General features: G+C 36.3%; 2 protein-coding genes across 2 annotated transcripts; both read left to right on the top strand.

Annotated features, from left to right (window-relative positions):
• Nucleotides 1-384: 384 nt before the first annotated feature.
• On the top strand, nt 385-2,622 carry LOC125668579 (prostaglandin E2 receptor EP4 subtype-like). Its single transcript, XM_048902864.2, has 2 exons — nt 385-1,232; nt 1,334-2,622. Exons 1-2 carry the CDS (start codon nt 465-467, stop codon nt 1,637-1,639), a joined length of 1,074 nt encoding a protein of 357 aa, XP_048758821.1. The 5' UTR covers nt 385-464; the 3' UTR covers nt 1,640-2,622.
• A 4,827-nt stretch (nt 2,623-7,449) lies between these two features.
• Nucleotides 7,450-15,678, top strand: LOC125669232 (thromboxane A2 receptor-like). Its single transcript, XM_048903673.2, has 4 exons — nt 7,450-8,305; nt 8,426-8,488; nt 10,178-10,315; nt 15,265-15,678. The coding sequence occupies exons 1-4, from the start codon at nt 7,505-7,507 to the stop codon at nt 15,676-15,678; spliced, it is 1,416 nt and encodes a 471-aa protein (XP_048759630.2). The 5' UTR covers nt 7,450-7,504.
• Nucleotides 15,679-27,561: the final 11,883 nt, after the last annotated feature.

A 27,561-nucleotide genomic window follows, 5' to 3' on the forward strand; every position in this document is an offset into this window, starting at 1 on the left:
TTTGACTTTGTGCAAACTCGATCGAAGTTGGTTTCCTGTGAATTTCTTTATACAGCACCACGTATCAAACGCTGATGCAACTATGTGTCTTCGATATGCCTTTGTCTTATCATTTCGTCCCATGTTTTTCGAAAGTAAGGATCTATATTTTGTCTACATTTAATTGGTATACAAGGACTTTTTATAAATTTGACTAAGAATAATGCTTGAATATTTTACGATTTAAAAGGTACATTTATCAGAAAATGAGTAATATATATGTCAAGTGCATGTAACTGTTCAAACCTGACTCAGAAAATACTGACAATTTATTCTCTCTTTATGAATGTTTTTAAACTGGGGTTTATCCTCAGACTACATAAAAGAATGTGTGTATTCACAGGAAATGACTAATAACTTTCCGTCTGCATAAATGAAACTTAACAAATATTATATTTTCATTAACACTGCAGCTTATCAGCAGAATGGATGTAGAACAAGAAACCACTACTGCTAATACGTCCAACATAACCATAGAACCCAGAATCTGGGAATCAACAGCCCCACCAGCCTTACAGTTTGCTTTAGGAGTTGGCGGCAACTTAATTGCCCTGATAGCGCTGGTAACGTCCAGAAAGAGACACAAATGGAAACCGTTTTACAGATTGGTCGCTGGTTTGGCTCTGACGGACGGGGGAGGAATCCTTCTGGTCTATCCCACAGTGATGATCAGATATGCTTCAGACTTCACTTATGAATTTTCGAAACCTCTCTGTCGCTACGGTTCGTTTGTATTTACATTTATGTTGATATCTTCAGCAATGATTGTTTGTGCTATGTCATTCGATCGTTTCATAGCTATCTTGTATCCTTTCAAATACAATTTTATTGGGAAGAAACATCGAGCTAACATAACGCTAGTTGTCATCTGGCTCCTTGGGACTTTGATTTCCAGCTTACATTTGATGGGACTTGGTTCCAGTTTTAAATACTACCCAGGTTCCTGGTGTTTCCTGAATTTCATTGGGATTTCGATCTTGGACAGAGTGAATTCCTACATCTATTCCCTATTTGGATTGCTTATTCTGTGCACAATCTTTTCCTTTAATATACTTGTTATTGTATCCTTGTGCAGAAACTTGCGAAGAGATAAAATTATTTTAAAAAGTCACAGAAGGAAAAGCGACATCTTCAACGTGTGTTTATTGTTGGTGATTGTTAGTGTTTTCACAGTCTGCTGGACTCCACTCATGGTAAACTCTTCCCATTTGTAAATTACTGAATAGGAATGATCTATGTTATTTAAATGTCAAGTTGTTTATAATAAGTTACATGTCTTTTTATCGATTTTCAGTTCACAATACTTGGTCATGCTGCCTTGTGGATCAGCGGCAATGGATCTAGAGAGTTGTTGGTGGTACGGTTTGGAATCACTAACTCAATCATTGACCCTTGGATTTATATCCTTCTGAGAAAGGAAAATTTCATAGCACTTCAAAAACGATTCAAGGGTCTTCGTGAAAAGATAAATTTTGCAACGGACAGTGGAGGTCAGAATGTCACACCTTCGTCTGATTCCCGCGAAAAGAGTTTCGATAACACTCTGTCGTCTGGTAAAACACTCTCTTCAGACGATCTTGTTGACTTTGGACGGGAATAAAAAATAAATTTATTCACTTTAAAATACTCGCCATAACACGCTGTTGAGGTTTGGAGGTATTTTCTAACTGTGTGAGAGGAAGAATGGTTATTTTGAACTTTAATCTGAAAAGTTGAAAACTCTTATTTGGCGCCATGTATATGTACATATAGTGGAGAAGCCATGTCAATGACGAAGTTTATAGTTCAGTACTACTACTTGTCCTTGCTTTTTCACCTAGTGAAATACTTGTCATATGTATTCATCTATTCAAATACTCGGATACGATATTTAAATCAAAATACCCGTACATTTACACCCTATTTTATTTTTGATCTGCGATGCTCATATGTAGCACATAACATGGCCGAATCTACCTTTCCGCGTGATGCAAGGCGGTGGCTGTGATATTTTAATTAAGGAATCAAGGGCTACATGTCCTCCTCGACTTTCATTTGTAAAAAGATAAAGAAATTGTCATCCATCGTAAGCCCGTAGTGATATGTCGTAAATTGTATTCCATGCTCTTTGTACGATCATTTTGCTGAAGACATGCGCTGATCGGACACCAAACGCATGGTTATTGGGAGCCCAAAAGACGAACTGTCTCCGTACAATTGTCGTGGGAAACATCTGGAGATTGGAAGGAGAATATTGCATAATTACACGGCATTTAAACAATCTCCGCACAACCATTGTACGGAGCCAGTACGAGAAATGGTGTGCTGACCATATAAATGTAAACATGAAAGCTTACCTTCTTACGATGGCCAAATATCGTTCACAAATTTACTACACAGCGGTCGTGACAAATGTAAATAGGACTTTAGCTTGGAACATTTTTGTGTATATATTTTTATATAAGATGATGTACATGCGGTAGGATTTGTTTTCTAATGGTAACTTTTTAGAATACACAATATTTAATTGTTAATTGCACGGGAATGTCTATTTTCTTACTTTGATTTTAAAAAAATGTCATAAATTTTCTATATTTACGTTCATTCTGTTTTCTGTTTAATTTCTATTGAAATCCATTACTCATCATTTGCACAATGAAAAACCTTGATACTTTGTAAGAGTGGATATAAAAGTATTTAAGAGGAATATTAAATCACGTACTAAGCATATCAAACAAAAGTGCTTATCATCTTTAGTAAACCAGAAGTCATAAAAGAATAATATAGGTTACATGAGGAATATGTTTTGGTTCCAGCTGCCAAAGCTTGTAATGCAAAACTTATACGGTATCAATCTTGATGCACCAGATGTAACAACATTGTCTTTGTAAGGCTCACTGTTGCAACTGTATTTAAACGAACTCGGCTTCAATTCCACATTTGGTATTCCTACTTATACTCCAATTGCATTTTCAAAAGATGGGATTCTTCAAAATCAACACATCTAATATATCAGTCTATGAGACGAATGGATAATAGTTACCGTACCTACACTGGATTCCTAAACTTCACAAAAAACATTACAAATATAGATGCATTGCTGGATCCAATAAATGTCCCACCAAGCCCCTACTTTTGCTCCTCACGATAAATTCAACCGCTGTCAAGGAAAAACTTCAAACTTACTGTGCCAAAATATATGCCAGAAGCGGTATCAATCAAATGTGGATTCTAAAACAAATTCCACAAGCCTTTTCTCAAATGAAATACGTCAAAACGTATGACTTTTCAACACTTTACACAACTCTTCCTCACGATGAATTAACGACTAGACTTTTGACATTATAGACAGTTGCTTCTTCAACAAAATGGAAAAAGGAAACACTCATATGGAGTGATGATTCAAAAAATTACTTCGTTAAACACCACTCTGATTCTAAGCAAAAGTACTGTGAAATTGATATTAAAAGATGCTGAAGTCTTTGATAATCGGTTCTTCCAATAGTAAGTTGGAATCCCCATATGCACGAATTGTTTTCCTTTATTAGCTGACATCTTTTTATATTCTGATGAGGCGAAGTTTATTCAAAACCTTCGACATGAGAAGAAAAAGTATCTTTAGATATATCGACGACGTTTTATCTATAAACAATAAACATTTTCATCCGTGTGTCGATTCAATATATCCCGATGAACTCCAAAAAAAAAGACACCACAGAGTCTTCCACATCTGTTTCGAACTTCGATATCCTATTGAACATAGACTAACAACTCAATTTTATGACAAACGGGATCACTTCAGCTTCTCCATCGTCAACATCCCACATTTATACCGGTATTATCTGCAGATGATGTTAATGTCTCTCAACGGATTCGATGCCCAAGAGTTTGTTCTGCGTATGATCAGTTTTTAGATCGGAGCAGGCTACTGCCAGTAAGAGAATGTTACAAGGGTTTCACCAGTCTCGTTTAAAGTAAGAATTTCGTAAATTCTTTTGTCGTTATAACGATCTAGTTTGCCAATACAACCTGTCGGGCCAAATGTTGTCGGACGTGTTTCACATCAATTTTAGGCCGTCATCATTCTGTTTATCTGATCAGAATATAGGGCTCACGGCGAGTGTGAACGGTCGCCAGGGGTTGCTTACTCCTCCCAGTCACCTAATCCTACCTCTGGTATGTCCAGAAGTCCGTGTTTGTTCAACTCTTAATTTGTATTACTCATGGGAGTTATGAGATTGATCCTTTTTCGTGATCTTCACCTTTTCGTGTGTTTCAGCCTTGTTAGATCCGGTTTGAGTGCCTTTGTTTGTGCATGAATATATACATTCCACGAACTCCTTCATGTCTCAAAGTAGTGTGCAGTGTAAATCAATTTCTAATTTAATAAAGAAAACCAGTATACCATTGTTGTTATGATGGTTTATCTTATACGTTCAGTGTTTGTCCTTCATGGACTATTTCTGTTTATCATCGTTTGAATATGGAAACCATTACCAAATATGGAGACAAGTCAACATCAGGTGATTTACAGATGTTACTTTTAACTAAGTTACAGGTCAGTAATTACTCTATTTTTTTTTTTTTTTTTTTTTTTTATTTTTTTTTGTTAAAAGGGAAATGAAGGCCGCAAACATTGCAGGGAAAATTTACATAATCCGCTTACGAGTGTTATGCATTTTTCTTTAATATATGCGAACTTCATCTACCGCTTAAGAATCCAAAGAAAGCATTTATAACGCAAGTGATTTCAGATTCACCTCTGATGTGTCCAGGGGTCCGTATTTGCCCAACTATCTATTTTGTATTGCTTATAGGAGTTATGAGATTGATCACTGTTCGTAATCTTCACCTTTCATTGGACGCACTGACTTCAGAGCATATGGGTTATATCATGAGAATTCCATTTGAAAGATGCGTAATTTCGAATGTTAAAAAAATACAGATATAGCAGAATTTTCTTAGTAAAGTACTTGTCTATGACGCGTTTCCACAGCTCTGTTACTAAAGATGCCTGTAGAGAGATATCGCTCTCTTACGGAGAATTTCACTAGATGGATAACATATCGTGGAAACTATTGCTTACCAAGACGGGACTTTCCCTAAATGTTTTCGTGTTTGCTTCATAAAATTCCAGATATGTTAATGCAAGGGGGGTGGGTCCTAAATTCAACAGGGTAATAAGTTCGCAAATTATGATACGTGGGTTTTCTTAATAATGTTGTAATTTTCTAAGCGTTTTTCAACAAAATTGAATGAACCCTTTGTGAAATTCATCGTATTCCGGAGATTTCTCACAGTTAACTTCCTTTCGTGACTACACATCGTTGAATTTTTAGTTGTAAAGAGTGTCCCTGATACAAGCTGTAATTTCCATTTCTTTTGCTGTGCATAAAAATGTTAATATACTACAATTCAATTCACAAATTTGAAATATTTGCCACATTTTCAAAGCATCTTCACATTGGGAAAATTGTATACACTTTACTATACATTGATTTTCATATACATTATGTTTGGCTGATTTTAATTATATCGAATTTACATCTGGTAAGGTGTACTATTTTAGTCAAATATGGAAAGACTATCAACTGCAAAAGTACTAGTATCTAAAATTTTCTATCAGTAAAGTTATGCGATAAAAATTAACAAAGCTTAGACTTTCTTGACACTCTTTAAAATTGAAACTGGTGATACTGGCATTCTAAATCTTGAATATCAAAAGATTCTCGATATTGTCGTTTTTGCAAATCTATAGGAGAAGATGAATTTCATGTTACCTATGACTGTATTATATACCAAAATGTAAGAAGAAAGTACTATCCAAACATTTGTTGTACGATTACCAATTTTAACTTTGAGAATGAAATCATTGTAACCAGTTGTGTAAGAATATGTACACGAGTGCTTTGAAATATGTTCTAAAATTAGGGTAAAACTATACAATTGTAATCCATATCAACACGTTACATATATATACCTGTATTTCAATACTACTATACAAGTAATTGCCAATATTTTGTCATTCTTAATCTTATGAGTATAATAATGCATTTTTTTTTTTGTAGCATTGTGCTATATGTGGTTGTATGCCTATTTGGTGAAATCAAATGAGATGAATTATTGTAAAATAATTTTTGTTTCCAAACACACGCAAAACACATTGTGCTGCTATCAACAACTGATGTTGTCAAGTTCACTCATTTACTGAGTCGAAAGTGTATTTCACATTCTTGATAAAAAGAGCTAAGATTAAACAGAAATTGTATATTTCTCTTTCCAATCACTTGTATAAAAGAAATTTCTAACTTTGAGATCATGTTCAAAACCTATGTCACGTGACATCGAATATCTATATAAAATCCAAGAGTATGAGTGTTACAATGAAACGGAGTCGATTCGACTGGCTACCTACTTGTATCATGGTTACGTCAAAAAACGAAAATTTTGAGGTATTTTTGGACATACGTATACTAGGAAAACATTTGGAGTTTTTCATTAAAGTTTTGAGATTGTGATACAAAAATACAATACAATAAGATATCAAATGTATGTAGATTTTTTTTCCTAAAGAGAGTTACAGATTTGCAACTTGTGCTCATGTAAATGTAATTCTTTTACTTGTAAAACGATTCAACGTTGTTGGGGTTTTTTTCCCATTACATGATCTATAAATCGAAAATAGATAGAAAAAATACATGGGGATAGAATAACAATGGTAATTGTTGCCGGATGACCAGGAGCTGATTCAACAGAGGATAAATTGACCTTAGGGCCAGATGAACCGACATATCTTTGTACCGTCATGTGCCACTGTGCAAGTTTAGTACTGGCGATTATTATTTCGGATATAGGGGTCGACATTAGGAATGTCTCCATCGTTTGGGTGGCAATTGTAGCAGAATCTGAGGTATCGCCTTCAATTGTTACCGGGCTGTGGAACAGTGACCACATATGTACGATATGTCATGTATGTTTGCAAACTCCGCAGGAACGCGATAACATTTGTTGACTTTGACTTTGTGGAAAATAGATCAAAGTTTGTTTACTGTAAACTTAATGTAGCACCACTTATTAGCGACTACTACAACTACGTATCTTGGGCGAGCCTTTTTCTTCTCATTTCGCTCTTCTTTTTTTTTCGAAGAATGAAAACATTAGATTTGAAGTCCGTCACTCAGTAATAAGCGTATTCCGAAGATCTATACTTAGTCTACATTTATTTAGTATACAACAATTTTGTATATATTTTTTTCACGAATAATACTTCATATATCACGATTTAAAAGGTACTTTCATCAGAAAATAAGTAATATATATGCCAATTGCACTTAACCGTTACATCCTGACTTACATAATATTGATACTATTATTCAACTTTATAAAAAGTTTTAAACTGGGGATTATCCTTAGACCACATAAAAGAATGCGTGTATTCACAGGAAATAACTAGTCACTTTCCATCTCTATAAAAGAAACTCAGCAAATGTTATATTTTCAAACACAGTTCCACAGCAGAATGAATGCAGGTCTAGTAACCACTACTACCAATACCTCCAACATAACCATAGAACCCAGAATCTGGGAATCAGCCGTCCCACCAGCCTTACAGTTTGTTTTAGGAGTTGCCGGCAACTTAATTGCCCTGATAGCGCTGGTAACGTCCAGAAAGAGACACAAATGGAAACCGTTTTACAGATTGGTCGCTGGTTTGGCTCTGACGGACGGGGGAGGAATCCTTCTGGTCTATCCCACAGTGATGATCAGATATGCTTCAGACTTCACTTATGAATTTTCGAAACCTCTCTGTCACTACAGTTCGTTTGTATTTACATTTATGTTGATATCTTCAGCAATGATTGTTTGTGCTATGTCATTCGATCGTTTCATAGCTATCTTGTATCCTTTCAAATACAATTTTATTGGGAAGAAACATCGAGCTAACTTAACGCTAGTTGTCATCTGGCTCCTTGGGACTTTGATTTCCAGCTTACATTTGATGGGACTTGGTTCCAGTTTTAAATACTACCCAGGTTCCTGGTGTTTCCTGAATTTCAATGGGATTTCGATCTTAGACAGAGTGAATTCCTACATCTATTCCCTATTCGGATTGCTTATTCTGTGCACAATCTTTTCCTTTAATATACTTGTTATTGTATCCTTGTGCAGAAACTTGCGAAGAGATAAAATTATTTTAAAGAGTCACAGAAGGAAAAGCGACATCTTCAACGTGTGTTTATTGTTGGTGATTGTTAGTGTTTTCACAGTCTGCTGGACTCCACTCATGGTAAACTCTTCTCATTTGTAAATTACTGAATAGGAATTCCGATATACCATATTTCTGATGATATTTACTTAGGTGTCAAGTTGTGTATAATACCATACGTGTCTTTTTATCGATTTTCAGTTCACAATACTTGGTCATGCTGCTTTGTGGATCAGCGGCAATGGATCTAGAGAGTTGTTGGTGGTACGGTTTGGAATCACAAATTCAATCATTGACCCCTGGATTTACATCCTCCTGAGAAAGGAAAATTTGATACCACTACAGATGCGATTCATAGGTCTGTGGAAACAGATTAAGTTTGCAACGGACAATGGTGGTCAGAACGTCACACCTTCGTCTGATTCCCGCGAAAAGAGTTTCGATAACACTCTGTCGTCTGGTAAAACACTCTCTTCAGACGATCTGTTGACTTTGAACGGGAATAAAAACGTAGATTTCATTCACTTTAAATTACTCTCCACAACACGTTGTTGAGGTTTGAAAGCGTTTTAACTGCATCAGAGGAAGAATGGTTATTGTGAAGTTTAATCTGAAAACTTCATTTACGCTTTTTCAGCGCCATATATATTGGAGACGCAATGTCAATTACGGAATCTAAGGTTCGTTATAAATACTAGTGCTAACCGTTGTTTTTATCTAAATACTTGTCATATTTATTCATGTATTCAAATACTCGTACACGACATTCAAATCCAAATGTTAGTACAGTTTGGTTCCTGTGCGATACCTGTGAGATTTTCTTCCGGAATCAAGGACACATGTGCTCTAAAACTTTCTTTAGGTGAAAGTTTACAAAAATATTCTACCATCGTAAACCCCTAGCTCGTAGGTGAAAAAGTGGAGAAAACAAACAATGATCATTTTCATATCTCCTATAAGGATTTCAAATTAGAGAGTTGAGCAAACACGGAGCCCTGGATATACGAGAAGTAGGATCTGGTGCCAAGGACGAGTAAGCATCCCTGTTGACCAAATGGGGCAGTCCTTCGTATGAGACCTCACAAACCAAGGCCCCGTGGCACACGAGGTGTGGCACGATAAAGATCCCTTCCTCCTCAAAGACCGTAGGTGCAGAGCATAGGCCTACATTTTGTAGCCGTTCACCGGCAATTGTGACGTCTCTATATGAATGAAAAATTCCCGAGTGGGACGTTAAACAATATGTAAAACTTATACGGTACCAATTTTGATGCACCAGATGCGCATTTCGACAAATAATGTCTCTTCAGTGATGCTCAACCGAAATGTTTGAAATCCGAAATAACTATGAAGTTTTAGATCTAAATATAGCCAAAAACAGCGTGCCAAACAAGTGGAGCCAAATTCGTCCAAGGATAAGAGCTATGCATGAGGGAGATAATCCTTAATTTTGAAATGAATTTCTAAATTTTATAACAGCAATTAAATATACATCCATATTTTCAAGCTAGTAACGAAGTACTTAGCTACTGGGCTGTAGAGACCCTCGGGAACTAACAGTCCACCAGCAGAGGCCTCGACCCAGGGGTCATAATGTAAAATTTATACGGTACCAATTTTGATGCACCAGATGCGCATTTCGACAAATAATGTCTCTTCAGTGATGCTCAACCGAAATGTTTGAAATCCGAAATAACTATGAAGTTTTAGATCTAAATATAGCCAAAAACAGCGTGCCAAACAAGTGGAGCCAAATTCGTCCAAGGATAAGAGCTATGCATGAGGGAAATAATCCTTAATTTTGAAATGAATTTCTAAATTTTATAACAGCAATTAAATATACATCCGTATTTTCAAGCTAGTAACGAAGTACTTAGCTAAATCAATCAATCAAGATGAAAGATATCTCGTAAAGTGTATTGCACAATCCTCATTTAATCATTTTTGCTGAAGACATGCGCTCATCAGACACCGAACGCACGCTTTTTGGGAGACATTGGGAACCAAAGCCGTATGATTTCCGTGGGAGACTTGCAAAGATCTCCACAGCCCAGATTCTGCCGTCTTCTCCCCGAAAATGGATCGATGACCGTATAAATGTAAACATAAAAGCCGTAACCAATAGCTTCTTCCGATGACCAAACCTCGTACACAACTTTATTGCATTTCGTCCGTGGCAAATGTAAATAAGGTTTTACCTCGGTACATTTTTCTGTATATAATTAATTTGTCCTCTAGTGGTATGTAGAATATTCGTTTAGAATGTACAGTACGTGATTGTTAATCGCGCTAGATCGTCTGTTAGGTGTTCTTCTGTTCAGAAAAATTTCATCACCTTAAACTACATGTATTTACGTTCACGGTATGTTTTTATTCAATTCATTGCTCATCAACAACGAAGGTGCTTGTGTTTCAGCTTTGGTAGATCCGGTTTGAGTGCCGGCTGTTTGTGCATGAATATATACATTCCACGAACTACTTAATGTCTTAAAAGCAGTGTGCAGTGACATGTAAATCAGCTTGCAATTCAATAAAGAAAAACCAAATTCCGTTGTTGTTATCATGGTTTATTTCATACGTTAAGAGATTGTCCTTCTTCGACTATTTCTCTTCACCATCGTTCGAATAAGGAAATCATTACCAAATATGGAAACAAGTCAGGTGATTTTCAGCTGTTGTGTTTAAATGAATTTCAGGTCAGTTTTATCTCTGTTTAACGTACTTGAATGTATTTATACAGAAATACAGAAATATATACAGTATATACATGAATTAAAAAAATTCTTTCTTTGGTTTGTTAAAAAACGGAAAATGAAGATTGCAAACATTGCAGAAAAAATGCATAACCCGCTTACGACAGTTATGAATTTTTCTGCAATATTTGCGACCTTCATATCCCGTTTAATTGAGAAAACAAAGTAAGCATTTATAACGCAAGTAATTTCAGACTGGACGCACTGACACACCTTCAGAGCATTTGGGTTATATCATGAGATTTCCATTTGAAAGATGCGTTATTTCGAATTCAAAGAATACAGGTCCCGAAGTGCAATGGAAGTTTGAGAGGAAATAATAATTGTAGCAGGATTTTTCTTGTAAAATAGCTATCTATGACGCACTTCCACAGCTCTGTTACTACATGAATAGATGTGTCGTTCTATCATGATGAGTATGATCAGATGGATAACGTATCGTGGAAACTATTGCTTACCAAGATAAGACTTTCCCTCAATCTATTTCTGTTTGTTTCATAAATCCAGATAATTAATGCATGGAGAATCCTAAATTCAACAGGGGAGAAAGTTCGTTCTAGTATATTAAATTAGTAGATTATAATACGTGGGTTTTCCTAGTAATGTTTTCATTTTTGTTACGCGTTTTTCGAATGAAATTGAATGAGCCCTTTGTGAAATTTATCGTCGTTGCGGAGATTGCTCACAGTTAACTTCCTTTTTTTCGTAACCACACATCAGTGATCGAATTTTTAGTCGGGAAGAATGCCCCTGATACTGAACGTAATTTCTGTTTTATTATGCATAAAAATGTTGAAATACAAGAATTCATTTCACAGAATTGAAATGCCTAAAAACATTTTCAAGGCATCTCGACATTGGGAAAAGTTGTATACACTTCATTATTTTTTTTTAATTATTTGTGCACATACCAGTACATCAGCTATACATTAATATTATATCCAGAGAAAAACGAAAGAAAGAAAGAAAGAAAGAATAAGCTGAAGGTATGTAGGATTTGAGAGAAAGAGAGAGAGAGAGAAAGAGAGAAAAGTTAAGAAAACAGAAGGTTCCATCGATTCCATTGGGGATCAAACATTTGTGATAGTGCAGCACGCATGCTCAAGGACTTCTCAGTACATCTTGCTGTGTATATATAGTATAGTGTTTTGTAAAACCAAGAATAAAAGATTTTTTGTAATAGCTATCTGTAAATCAGTCTTATCTTCCAGAAAATGCTCAAATTTTGCTAGGAATAATTGGAATAATAATGTAAATAAAATCACATTCCCACAGAATATGTTGTATTGTTTGCTCTTCAGAATGACAATGATTGCAGTACTTTGAGTCATTTTTTTTTATTTTGAATAAAAAAGAGTTTGTAGCTAAGATATGGTTTATAATTCTGTATTGAAACCAATGGATTTTGCTATCTTTTGTCACTCTGAAGGGTATTTTATGAATTCTTTTCCATTCTTTAGTGTAAACTTCTAAAAGCTCACTCCAGTTTGTTTTGCCTGATTTGATTGAGGTATTTTGATTTATAATTTCATAAAAAAGTTTTGATTTGTTGCATTTCAACTCTGTATATATATTTGACATAATCAATGGATTTGTGAGCTTTTTGATAGTTTTATCACATCCACAATTTTTCACCCAAGCCTTAACAGCATGAATAATGCTATCATATTCTAAAAAATTAATCTTTGTATTTGGATAAGTATTGCAAAACGATTCAAAACCAAGAAATGAACCATCCTCATTGATTATATCATTAAGTTGTCTGATGCCGCTGTCAAACATTTGTTTATTATGTAAAACTTATACGGTTTTCCACCAATATGAATATTTGGGTTATAAAATAGAGGTGCCTCAGCAACAACATCAGACTTTTTACTAGGGTTATGCAATGTAAGCCATGATTTAAATACATCTATCTAAAATTTATTTTTCAATGTTTTCAAGAATATTGTAATGTATTCAATTCCACAGTTTATTAATTTGCTAAAGTCCAACTTTGGTATAAAATGTTCCATCCTTCTATTTGAAAACATGAGATATCTTATCCAAAACAATTTCATAGATGTTATGAATGCCATTAGGTTTACCATTTTTAAACCCCCATCTTCATATTTTTTAACAATGACCTCCTTTCTGACCCTATGTGTTTTATTATTCCATATAAACAATAAAAATATCTTTTCTAATTCCTTAAGGTAGAGTTCAGAATGATTTGGGATTGACATTAAAATATGGTTTAGTAATGGTAAAATCAATGTCTTAATAACTGTAATTTTCCCTGTGGGAGTTAAAAACCATTTCTCCCATTGTTTGATTATAGATTTAATCTGTACTAATTTTGGTTCATAGTTTAATTGTTGTATCTTATCTAATTTCATATGTCAAAATGTATTCCTAACAAAGTAAATCTGGTGGTACCCCACCTAATCCTGTAATTTGGCAGCAAAGTTTCATTACTATATATTTTAGAACCTAACCATATTACATGAGTTTTTTCATAATTGATATGTAGTCCAGATATTTCTGAAAAATTATCTAAAGTTTTAAAAGTTTCTGCGAGAGATTCTTCACTGCCATCAAGGATAAGTTAGGTATCATCAGCCAATTGTGAGATCTTTTTTTCTACATTATTTATAGTAATGCCTTTGATATTCTTATTCATTCTAATTTGGATTGCTAATATTTCTGCACATATCAAAAATATATATGGTGATAATGGATCCCCTTGTCTGTAACCTCTCTGAATAATGATTCTGTCAAAGAGATTACCACCTTGATTGATTGCAGATGTAATGTCTGTATCAAATATTGATATCCAATTCCTAATCGAAGGGCCAAAATTAAAAAGTTTTAGCGCTTTTTGTATAAATGTCCATGAAAGAGTATCTAAGGCTTTATCAAAACCAATAAGTAGTAATAATCCAGGTATATTTTCTTCTTCAGTGTAGTGCATTATATCATAAATAAGCCTGGTATTTTTTCCAATATATATGTTGGGGATGAAACCTGTTTGATCTTGATTAAATATTTTGTCTAAGTATCTTTTCATTCTATTCGCAATACAGCCCGATGCAATTTTATACACAGTATTTAACAAAGTAATTGGTCTCCAATTCTTCAAATATTGTCTCGGCTTGTCACCTTGTAACAGTGTAATAATACCATGTCTTTGTGTAACAGAAAGACTGTTATTTTTGTACCCATAATTAATAGACCTAACTACAAAAAGACCAATATACTTCCAAAACATTTTGAAGAATTCAGCAGAAAAACTATCAGGCCCTGGGGATTTATTCGATTTCATTTTGTAAAGGGTATTGGAGGCTTCCTCAATGGTAATGTTACCTAATGATAGCTTGCATTTGAAGATAAAATCTTTCTGGTGTGATTGATACCAATTGTTAGACCGTTCTTTACTTAATCATTTTGACTACGGAATACTCTGATTACCCGATGATAGGGTTCCTGGCCGGTGTGACCGGTTAACCGGATGCTTACCCCTCCTAGTCTAGTGGGGAACCGGGTAAGAATAGATCCGCAGCACCCTTTGCGTGTCGTAAGAGGCGACTAAATGGGGCGTTGTTTCGGATGAGACCGTAAAAACCGAGGTCCAATGTCACAGTAGGTGTTCCACAATAAAGATATCTCCCTCCTCAAAGGCCGTAAACGCCGAGCATAGGCCTTATTGTAGCCCAGATATCACATGATAGGCAAGAGATATATCTAAAGGTGAAATAATTCAAAAAAAAGGTGTCATGACGCAAAAGAAATGCAGAATGGCGCAAAGCAGAGGCGTAAGAACGCGAATAACGTGAATCAAAGGCGTAGTAACGCAAAACAAAAGCGTAGTGATACGAAAGAAAGACGCAAATGTGAGGTTCAAAAGGTGTAATGCAAATCAAAAGCGTAATATACGCAAATTAAAGGCGGTATAACTTCAAAGGTGTAATAAATTAAATCAAAAGCTAAATGACGTGGCGTTTTAAAGAGGTTCGCATTATTACACCATCGTTGTATATTAAATGACCCAATGATCTGAAATAAGGAATTTAACACATCAGAAAATAAACGTACCAAATCATATGATAGTTACCGGTGATAAGCGATCGCTCAAATTGGCGTAGAGCGAGGCGCCAGGGGCTTCTTCCGACGGTGCGAGAGATATTTGCGTCTCACTGGACAGCTACCGCCCGTCTTCTCAAAACCTCCAAGACATTAATGACGCCAGAAAAACAGCTGTCATCAATAATGAGCTCCAGAGATTAAATGTTGACATTGCCACTGCAGGAAACACGGTATGCCGATGCAGGCACATCGAATGAGAAGTACTACACATTCCTCTGGCAAGGGAAGAGCTCTGATGAGTCAAGAGAACATGGAGTGGACTTTGCAGTAAAGAACAACTTGCTGAACATGATTGAATCAGGCAGGAATGGCTCTGGGCGACTCCTGACTTTCCGCCTTAACACCGCCGAAGGCCCCATCACCCTTGTCAGTGCGTATGCCCCGACGCTATCCGCCTCTTCAGATACCAAGGATGAGTTCTATGAGAACCTTGCATCCATCATCAGCAACACCGCCAGCACCGAACGACGCTCTATCCAATATGATTTTTCCAGAAATATGGTGTATTTTATGAGAAAATCGATTTCATATTCACTGATACTGCGTTTGCTCCGCTTCGGAGCCGAGCCCTCGTGATCCACATTGACGAGCCCTCGATTGTGACGTTGTATACAGTGATACTGGCATGAAAATAAAGGAAATCTGAAAACGTGGGCTTATCACTTGTTGCATGATTCTTAGGTAAATCTGTACTTAAAAAGGAGGGCTGATTACTACACTCATAACTAACACAGCGTAACAGAAAGACAAAGAGCGGTAACTCTAATAGTGACAGAAAGACAAAGAGCGGTAATTCTAATAGTGACAGTAAACGTGGTGGGGTTTTTTCTTTCTCTTAGTTTAGACACTATAAAATTGCTTATACGTGTAATGTGGAAGTTTCACATTCAAACATTAATTGAGTTCACGCATTTTTTTTTTTATGAATTGAATGAAAAGTCACCGCATACAAGTATACAACGTCTTACAATCGAGGGGTCGTCATTGTGGATCACGAGCACAGGCACTTGTTTCTGTAAATGACTTATGACCTCTGTATACTAATAACAACACAAGGTAACTAGCTTCAAATGACACAGAATGGCACCCCCTGAGAATGTCGGCCTTTTGAGCTTCCAGGGAATATGCGATGCTAATGTATTTACTACCGTTGTATTGTACAATCATTCAACTTAAAAACCATGTATGACATGACTGCATTCATTGCCTCTTATCGCCGAAAACTGCAACAAAAAATGGATTTTCCGTTTTATACCACGAAGTGCTATGTACTGATACCGCACATAATACGTGGGCGATTTTGACTGGCTAGTACGCTCTTCTAAAATTACGTTTGGAATTCTTTAGAGTTATTTATAGAAAGAGAGAGCATCAGAGATGAATTAAAAATAACAGGCAAAAGGATGATTTTAATGGTGACCATTAACCACAATTGATCTTATTTTATATAATTTAGTTACTAACATTAGGGGGGAAATGCTACAAAAAATAAAGGGGACTCCATCCCCCCATATTTTTTTCCACAGACACCTGATAACTATAATCCCCCCTTCTGATTTTTTTTCCGGTGACAATGCCTCCAAAATGTGTGGATTCCTTGTCTCTCTCAACCTAATTTCGATTGATGTAGTTGTTTCACGCTTTTCACAAGCTTTAGAGATTGGCCTTCTACTGGACTGGTATAATATAGAATATACTTATTATAAACAGTATAAGGTATTTAAGGCTTACAAAAAAGCAAGTTTACGATTACATAAATCGAAATGAGGATGGAATAGACGGGGAATCCACACATTTCGGAGAAATAATCGCCGCCCCAAAAAATCAGAAAGGTGGGAGGGGGGTGTCCATACTTCAGATGCCTGTGAATTTTTCTATATCGGGACAGATCCGTAATATTAGGGATGCGGGGAGGGGGTTCGTCGGTGAAGTTGTAAGTTGCACATGGCTTGTTTAAATTTCCTGACAGACAATGATAAAAATATGATAGTCATGATGAAGACCTTCAGAACCTTAATTAGTGTGTGCATGGGGGGGGGGGTTATAGTGTTCGTCAATGCTGTCTCAAATTTTCCCCTCAGGCTGGGAGGGGTCATTCTTTGCTCCAGGGCTTCAATTCATAACTTTCAAGCTTACATGCATTAATATCTTCTCATTCACTACTACATAGTACTATCAAAAATAGTGTAGGGGCCATTCTCGCAATATATCTTCATTTGCATGCATGAAAATAACAGTTAATGTTAAGGGTTGGCCAGTCGTCTCCGAAAAACATTGATATGTGCCTTCAGGGGTTTCATAAAACTTCAATGTAACAACAGGTACTTGCCACATCAATACATATCACAAAGTCAATAACACATCACTAAAAAAAACTTTCCTTGCTCTATTCTGCATACTTCCAAATAATCTTTTATCTGTATTTTCTCTGACTTTCCATAGATCTGCATGAAACATGCAATTGGCAGAAATATTTCTCATACTAGTTAACGAAGTTGTATTTACAGTAAGTCATAATTTCATTATTATCTTCATCAGAAATGATTCCGACACGAAAATATTTTTAAATCTCCTCTCGGGAGGTCTTAGCTTCTATCTTCTGATGACATGTAAAATCCCGAAACGTACGAACAGCTTTGGGTTTTTTTGAGTAACTAAAAATAGCGTACAACGTCTTCAATTCAAAATTTTGATTTTGTTAACAAAGCAATATGTTCAAGATTTTTTGGTAATAAACATCGTATCAATTTATTGTGATAATAAAACAATGAGACTTTATTTTTCAACACAACGAATATACAATTTTCATTCTGTGCGGTATCAGTACATAGCACTTCGTGGTATAAAACGGAAAATCCATGTTTTGTTGCAGTTTTCGGTGATAAGAGGCAATGAATGCAATCATGTCATACATGGTTTTTAAGTTGAATGATTGTACAATACAACGGTAGTAAATACATTTACATAGCATATTCCCTGGAAGCTCAAAAGACCGACATTCTCAGGGGGTACCATTCTGTGTCATTTGAAGCTAGTTACCTTGTGTTGTTATTAGTATACAGAGGTCATAAGTCATTTACAGAAACAAGTGCCTGTGATCACGAGGGTTCGATTCCGAGTTTCTCCCCATCAATTGACTCTACACTCTGCAAAAATAAAAGTGGATACATGTATACAAGTGTATGTATACCGTTATAGTCAAGTTGTATGTTAGCATCTAGTCATTAGTGTGGGGAGGACAAGTTTGTCACCTTTAGTGTACATGAACCTTTTTATTATACCCGCACTTTCTAAAGAAGGTTCGGGTATGTCATGCTACCCTAATCTGTCCGCCCGTCTGTCACACAAACTCCTCTTTTATTTTAAGCAGTTACCAATTCAATGTTTTGATGTCTTGTAGATGTGCAGTAATTTTTCGGAATTTTCATATTCATCTTGGGAGCCAAATGGGGGTATAAAAAGAGGTTTTTTTTATCGATACTTCTCTCTACAAAACAAAACCTAGTTATGTTTTACGCAGTAGCCAAATCATCTCTTGGAAGGTAAATTATGATGTCCTATAGATGTGCAATAAGGTTTCAGAATTTTCATTTTCACTCTAGGTTGGGGGGTGATCAAACGACGTTTTTCTATAGAAAAACTTGGTTTCTAAAACTCCTCTTACAGTTCATGCAGTAGCCAAATTATCTTTTGATGATGGTCAGTGATATCCTCTAGATGTGCATTAAGTTTTTGGAATTTTCTTTTTCACCTTGAGGAGCAAATGGAGTGAAAAATATATGTACAAAAACCTGGTGCTCAGTGCATGATATCGTGTGCGAAAATAATATATTTGCTTTTAAGAGTCGGCACCATTTTTAAGATCTCTAAGTAATCAAAAAATGATGGGAGTTGGGATGACCCCGGGGCACTTGCTCATCAGAATTCTTATTGCATCTTGATATGAGAAGCAGGAACTTCACATGGTTTAGAGGTCAGGACCTCAATTGTTTTAGATATAGTTTAACAATTATAAAATAGGGGTTGAGATTACCCCAGGGAACCTACCCAACAGAATACGCAACGCATATTGACATATGCAGCAATAATATGAAAGGTATGCTATGTGGTAATTATTGTGGCGTCTTTGCTAGTTAAACAAGTACGATGGAGAGTGTATTTAAAGTCAAACACTTGTGTATGGGTATTATTGTCTAGTGACATCTTCTAGTTTACCCCTTTTTCTTTTCTTTTTTCCATTTAAACGGTAATAAAAAGGTTCTGATGCTTGTTTTGCACTTGCGCAGATCGTAATGTAAATTTTTTTCTTCGTTTGGCGTTAGTCCTTTCAAATGTATACAAGCAGATGGGGGTGATTTGAATACAGGACATGGATTTGATGGAATACATGTAGGCACGGTCTGTATCTTATAAATTTCAGTTTTGCGCATAGCTAACTTTGCCATCCTATTCATGGTAAGATTGAACTTCCTTCGCGCCATATTTTATTCTAAAATGTAAAAAGAAAACTGACGAATATGTGACATTAAAGGGATCATAATAAAATTCGTGTTTAGAAGCCCAAAGGGCAAATAATAGAGTCTGATGATACAGCCAAAAACATGGAGCATAGTCCTTGCGGAATGCCAAATTTTAGCTCTCGTATGACACGTTACAAATCGGTGTGATTTTGTGCGAATTATACGTGAAATGTGGGAAAAGGGGTGTTACATTATGCATAATCATGAAGAACCGTGTAATTGAAATATAGATACTGTAATAAACAATTATATGAATAAATACAGCGTGGGTGCTGAATGATATTTGTTTAAAACTGATTTTAAATCATCAAAATTACAGTTAGCTTCAGTTTATATCGTTGCAGATAAAACGCAAATATCCCTATCTAGTGATCAGTCATCCAAAAAATTACTTTGTTAAACGCCACTCTGATACCATGCACAAGTCTTTTGGGGTTGATATAAAAATATGCTGGAGTTCCTCATAGACAATATCTTCGTGATCTTTGGTGATCAGGTCTTTCAACATTTTGTTGAAATCCCCATGGACACGAATTGTGCTCCTTTGTTAGCTGACCTGTTTTATTTTCCTATGAAGCAGAATTTATTCAAAACCTTCTACGTGAGAAGCAAAATTCTCTTGCTGTGCCTTCAATTCGACATTTTGATAAATCGACGACGTATAATCTATTAACAATGATAATTTTCATTCATATGTCGATTCAATATATCCCAGTGAACTCGAAATAAAAGACACCACAGAGTCGTCCACTTCTGCTTCATGCTTAGATATTTCATTGAATGTAGATATTAACGGCAAACTAACAACTTAACTTTATGACAAGTGGGATGATTTCAACTTCTCCATCGTCATCTTCCCATATTTATGTAGCAATATGCCATTATCACCTGCATATAGTGTTTACATCTCTCAACTGATTTGATACGCAAGACTTTGTTAAGCGGACGGTCAGTTTTTGAATCGAGCAAGCTACTGACAAACAAGTTAATGGTACAGGGGTTTCAACAGTCTCGATTAAAGTAAGCATTTTGCAAATTCCATGGTCGTTATAACGATCTAGTTTGCCAATACAACCTATCATAGGGTCAAATGCTGTAACATGAATAATTAGCATAAAACGTAAAATGTATAATTACTCTAAATGTGAAATAACATCTTTAAAAATAATCCTGGTACATATGTATGGAAGGTGAATATAACGAACAGTGATCAATCTCATAACTTCTATAACGTATACAAAATAGAGAGTTGGTCAAACACGGACCCCTGGATACACCAGAGGTGGGAGCAGGTGTCTTGGAGGAGTAAGCATCACCTGTCGTGAGCCGTATACCTTGATCAAGCAAACGGAGCAGTCCAGAGCGAAAATCAGAATGCCAAGAACGACTTAACAATGTGTATAAAACACGTAGTGAAAGTCTAGTTTTCGATAGCAAGGTGTAAAATCAGAGTGACGGGGATGGGAATCAGACTAATTAAATCAAAGTCGTGAATTTAGTTCAATATTCAAACCTATTTGTATAATTATTTTTCAAACGATGATTTCATCCAAATTATTCAACTTACAATATTTCTAAGGATATTATTCACATAGACAAGACTGTTTCAATAAGAATATGGGTGCAAAAATGAACCACAGTCGTTTCGAATGCATGGCTACCTACGAGGGTTGTTCGATATGTGATGTGAAATGCACCAAAGCGCGATAAAGCTTTGCACGATTTTGTGGATGATGATACTCTTGAATAGCTCTATTCAATACCTCTTCAACAGTATAAACACGAGCTTTCAGTTCCACATAGTTTCAAACTTATAGTCATTTCAATAGAGCCAGTCGTTGATCACTGATGTAAACATGGTTGGGAAACGGGTTGAGAATGCAAGGTGAAGATAACGAACAGTGATCAATCTCATAACTCCTACAAGCAATACAAAATAGATAGTTGGGCAAACACGGACCCCTGGACACACCAGAGGTGGGATCAGGTGCCTAGGAGGAGTAAGCATCCCCTGTTGACCGGTCACACCCGCCGTGAGCCCCATATCCTGATCAGGTAAACGGAGTTATCCACAGTCAAAATCAGTGTGGCAAGAACGGCTTAACAATCGGTATGAAACACGTCAGACAGCATTTGACCCAATGCGAGGTTGTATTGACGAACTAGATCGTTATAACGACCATAGAATTTGCGAAATGCTGACTTCAATCGAGACTGTTGAAATCCCTGTACCATCAACTTGTTTTTCAGTAGCTTACCTCGATTTAAAAACTGACTATACCCAGAACAAGCTCTTGCATATCGAATCAGTTGAGATATATAAACACCATATGCAGGTGATAATGGAATATTGCTACATAAATGTGGGAAGTTGACGATGGAGAAGCTGAAATCATCCCGTTTGTCATACAGTAGAGTTGTCAGTTTGCCGTTAATGTCTACTTTCAATAAAATATCTAAGTATGAAGCAGAAGTGGACGACTCTGTGGTGTCCTTTATTTCGAGCTCACAGGGATATATCAAATCGACATATGAATGAAAGCTGTCATTGTTAATAGACAAAACGTCATCGATATATCTAAAAGTCGAATTGAAGGTCACAGCGAGATATTTTTTTGATAAGTTTTTGAATAAATTCTGCTTCATATGAATATAAATATTGAAGAAATTAGAGCATATATACTAGCGGAAAAAAGAAAATGTGCATTATTTAATATATGAAAAAAAATAATAATAAATAACAAAGAACAAATTTTATTTTTTGTAATACTGTTAACAAATGTATTCGTTACAGCATTTCATAATCCATTAATGTTAACGTCGAATAACGTCAATTTCAGCACACTCGAAAGACACTGGTATTCGAACTTGAATTAACAAAGTTAATAACGCGTGTGACCACCATTTGCATTCACGCATGCTTGACAACGGCGCCTCATTGATGCCACTAAAGTGTTCAGAAATGCTTGAGGGATGTTGTTCCAGATGTTGGTTAAAGCCTGGTTTAAACCAGCCAGTGTCACTGGCTGATTTGGTAAACGGTGTAGACGTCGTTCCATTTCATCCCAGACGTGCTCGATCGGCGATACGTACGTGAGATTTCCATTGACAATTTGCAGAGGGGTTCTTCCACGTGCTATTATTTCACCCCACACCATAACGCTACCTCCAACGAATTGTCGACGTTGCAGAACACAAGCGTCCTGGTACCGCTCCCCAAAGCGACGATACACTCTACAACGGCTATCCAAATGAAATCTGGATTCATCAGTGAACAGAATATTGGCCCAGTCCTGTATTCTAAATCGCAGATGTCGTCTACACCACGCTAGTCTAGCGATACGATGACGTTGAAGCAGTATTGGGCGCACCGCTGGACGTCTTGGTCTGATGTTGTGCTCGCGCAGACGATTACGCACAGTTCTTGGACTCATTGGTCTAAGTCCAGGAATGCGACGAGCAGTCAAACTTGCTGTCTGGAAACGATTTCTCAGGTGTACAAGTCTAATGTGGTTGTCCTATCGACGTGACGTCACACGAGGACGCCCAGAACATGGTCGATCCCAAGTGTTACCAGATTGTTAGAAACGTCCCCATAATGAGTAGATGGTGTTCCGATGAACTCCAAAGTGTCTTGCTACGATATTTTGTGCCATTCCAGCTTGAAGCATCCCAACAGCACGATTACGTTGGTTTTCGCTGAGTCGTGGCAATGACAGAAGGGTAAATTTTGTCAAAACTAAAGTGCTTTCCTTAACAAATAGTGTCCAAACAAACCTTTTACACTTCTTACTCCAAACAATATTGACCAGTAAAACTCCTGCGTACGAACACTTCAATAAACAACATGTGTTCACTAACCATATAAAAGTCCGTTCATCTGAGTCGGGTACTATCCGATATTGTTCAAAAACATCACCTTTATCGATTGTTTAGATTTTATAAATACAATAAATATAGAAAAATTATACTAGATTTTATAATGCACAGTTTCTTTTGCACAAAACTCGGTCATTCGGTAATGCAGATTTTTACTGAATTGGGGGATGTTTATAGGTCTGATAATGTATCTTATGAGACAGTTTGTAGATGGGAAGAGAAATTTCTGACTGGCACAGAGTCTGTCAAAGATGTAGCAAAATCTGGCCGACCTGTGACTGTAACAGTAAATGTCTCAAAAGTCAGGGAAATAATTGAAAGTGATGGCAGATACACGATTCGTGATCTTGCCAAAGCTGTTGGCATATAGCTATCGCGGATGCATTTCATTTTGAAGCGTATTTTGAAAGTACGAAAGATTTCTGCCAGATGGATACCACATATATTGACAAATGACCAAAAACGGGTACGAGTATAAATCGCTAAACAATTGCTCAAAATGTTTCCTAATTTCAATCAAAGACAATTTACAAACATTATTACTGGTGACGATACATGGGTTCACTATTTCGAACCAGTAAGAAAAATTGGAAACAAAATATGGCTAACTAAACACGATGGAAGGCTTGTGGTTGCCAAAAGAACCATAAGAACAAAGAAGGTTCGTTATTGCATATTCTTCTCGTGTGATGGTATAGCCGTACAAATTCCGGTGCCGAAGGGCAAAAGTGTTACAGGTCGGTATTACCGAGATGTTATACTAAAAAGCTCAAGAAATATTATCATAAACGACGCCCTGTGTCGGGATTTAGGCATGTTCGTCTACTTCATGATAATGCTGCCCAACTATCTATTTTGTATTGCTTATAGGAGTTATGAGATTGGTCACTGTTCGTTATCTTCGCCTTTCATCACATACATCTAAGCTTGTGAAGCAATGTTTGAAGTTGGAGAAGGTTGCCTTCTTGCCACATCCACCATACTCTCCAGATCTAGCCCCATGCGACTTTTTCCTTTTTCCATAACTTAAAAAGTTCTTATCTGGTCGTCGTTACAAGTTCCGACAAGCCCTTGGCTCAGGCATCAGTCAGTGCCTCAGAGTACTACCTAAATCAGCGTACTGTGACGCATTTCAGAAATGGATTCAGAGATTGAAATTATGTATTTTAAACCGCGGAGAATACTTTGAAGGGATGTAATGTTTATTTCACTATCTGAGTCGAATGCTTTTTAGATGTCGTACAATACACGGTACATATCGAACAGTTATGCTTATCGGCAATGACACTCAGATCGTGACGATGTGTTCGAATGAAGCGCTCCGTGAGTTTATTCACGGGTAAGACCCCTTGTAATAAATTTTTAGCCCCCATGGCAAACCAATAGAGTAAGGCTTTACGCCCTAATTCTATGAGATGGGCCCGTTGCACGGGATCCCGTTCCCCCTGTAAACGCCGTAACGTTTTCACTAATTTACTCTTTAGTGATAGTCTACCCATGATGATAGGTTACAGTGAAATGAAATGGTTACTCACGAGGAGTCATTATTTATACTCTCGGAGGCATGTACACGGCTAACGTGCTAAAGAGTTGACTTCTTAATCTCAATTCCTCGGGGGTCTGAGGACTTTTAAAATCGACCAGTAAATACCCGTGAGGAATACGGGTCGTTTCATCATAGGCCGATAGTAAATGAGGCATTTGTAATTGTCGACTTAACACCCCGATCTGAGATTTATCTCTAGGATTTTTAAACAATACGAGATAATGGGCATTCAGACTGATGGTCCGATGTTGCACAGCTCGATCGAAGAGATTTTGCGTGATGTAAATGACGCTGGTATTACGATGATACGCTTTGCGCGTAAACCAATCCACAATGGATTCTATGGCCTTTCCCCCATCATATCATCAAAAATCAGTAAATGACGAGTGCTGAGATCGACGACTAATTGCTCGTCGTCTGAGGGAATATTGTGAATGAATGTTACCGACTCTTGTAATGATTCGTAAGCCGGCTGCCATTCTCGGTAACACCAGACTATTTTTTCAGGTGGGGGTGAAATCCATTGCGTATTTTGCACCAATTGCTTCACAAATTCTGTTTTACCCGATTTGGAAGGACCTGCTACTACCATAGTAAATTCGTGTTTCAATTGAAACGGCCCTAGTGTCTCGTAGGTATACATCTTGATCAATGACACGAGTTCTAGAGTATCATAATTATTTATTTACAAATAAAAAACTTTAATTTATTCAACAAGTAAAAAACTTTTAATTTATTTACAAATTCAAAAACACAGTTTATTCAACAAGTAAAAATGCGTGCAGTTTCATCCACAGAATGTCTACATACATTGTACAGGAAAGTGTGTAAGAGCTCTACGTCACTTGTATGACGACGTAATACATGTAGTTAAGCAAAGGATTTCCCACGTGATACGATGTTTGTTTATGTATTGACAAACGATTTTTACTAAAGGTATGCGACGCTTGAAAGAATTTTACTTTTATATGAATATGCTGTTATTACTTGTTATTTTACTCGGGACACCTTAACCCCGCATGTCAACCGCACGTAGATCCCCCAGAGAGAATCGCAGATCTGCAGCTAGGGTTCATTTAAGGTATTCCATGTATAATGAAAGGATAATGAACAATTTTGAAGGATTTAGATCAACATAAAAATTTATTGTTAAACAATGATGAAAGTGAAGCAGATGAAATTCACATGGCTGGTAAATGATTAGAAGCTGACGTTTTTGCGCTTAAGACTTTTTGGAAGAGTTGTCTGCCCTTTGTAGAAATAAGAAAAATCTGATTTTCTAAAAATGTGTGTGGTCAATGATTAATTTTATTTCATATTTTCATAAAAAGAAAGTGTATGTAACTTTCTACCAAGAGATTATTATGAAAATATAATTTGTTTTTAAAATATTGTAATAAAACATGCTTTTCCCATATACTTCAATGTTAAATTCTAGGTGAAATAAATCAAGCAGTAAACAAAATTTTGAAAATTCCTATGGTGGATTATTTTTATTTGATGAACCTTTCAAAATGATATCATGATTACAAATATCCCACCATCCATTTATTAGATATGAAATATGGTCATTATACATTGAATACCTTAAGTACGGAACTCTAAAAGCAACTTCTCACCAAAACAACAATCATTAGTTTCACAATAAATTTTACAGTGATATTGGATAAATTAAATTGCTACATATTTATATCGTGCAAATGAATTCTTGTCAATGTAATTCTTTTCACTTGTAAATGATTTACAGCTTACTATTTTCCCGTTACACAATCTGTCAATAGAAAATATAAAAAAAAAAAAAGTCGTGGAAATAAAATGATTACGATAATTGTTGCCGTCATAGTTTGCATGGTCGGATCGTCCGGGGACGGATTGACCTAAGGGCAGAATAAACCGATATAAATTATGTTTTAAGTGTACTATGCCTTGGTACAAGTTCTGTAATGGCGGTGACGACTTCCGATATTTATAGACGCTGGCATTGGACATACATCCATCGCTTGAGGGACAACTACGGTAGAGTCTGAGATAACGCCTGGAACAGTGACTACATCCATGTCATTCCTGCCCTTGATATTTGCAAACTCTGCAGAGACGCAGTAGCATTTGTTGGCTTTGACTTTGTGCAAACTCGATCGAAGTTGGTTTTCTGTGAATTTCTTTATGCAGCACCACGTATCAAACACTGATGCAACTATGTGTCTTCGATATGCCTTTGTCTTATCATTTCGTCCCATGTTTTTCGAAAGTAAGGATCTATATTTTGTCTACATCTAATTGGTGTACAAGGACTTTTTATAGATTTGACTAAGAATAATGCTTGAATATTTTACGATTTAAAAGGTACATTTATCAGAAAATGAGTAATATATATGTCAAGTGCATGTAACTGTTCAAACCTGACTCAGAAAATACTGACAATTTATTCTCTCTTTATGAATGTTTTTAAACTGGGGTTTATCCTCAGACTACATAAAAGAATGTGTGTATTCACAGGAAATGACTAATCACTTT

The sequence above is a fragment of the Ostrea edulis genome, chromosome 4 (genome assembly GCF_947568905.1).
Source record: "Ostrea edulis chromosome 4, xbOstEdul1.1, whole genome shotgun sequence".
In the NCBI taxonomy this organism is placed as follows: Eukaryota; Metazoa; Mollusca; class Bivalvia; order Ostreida; family Ostreidae; genus Ostrea; species Ostrea edulis.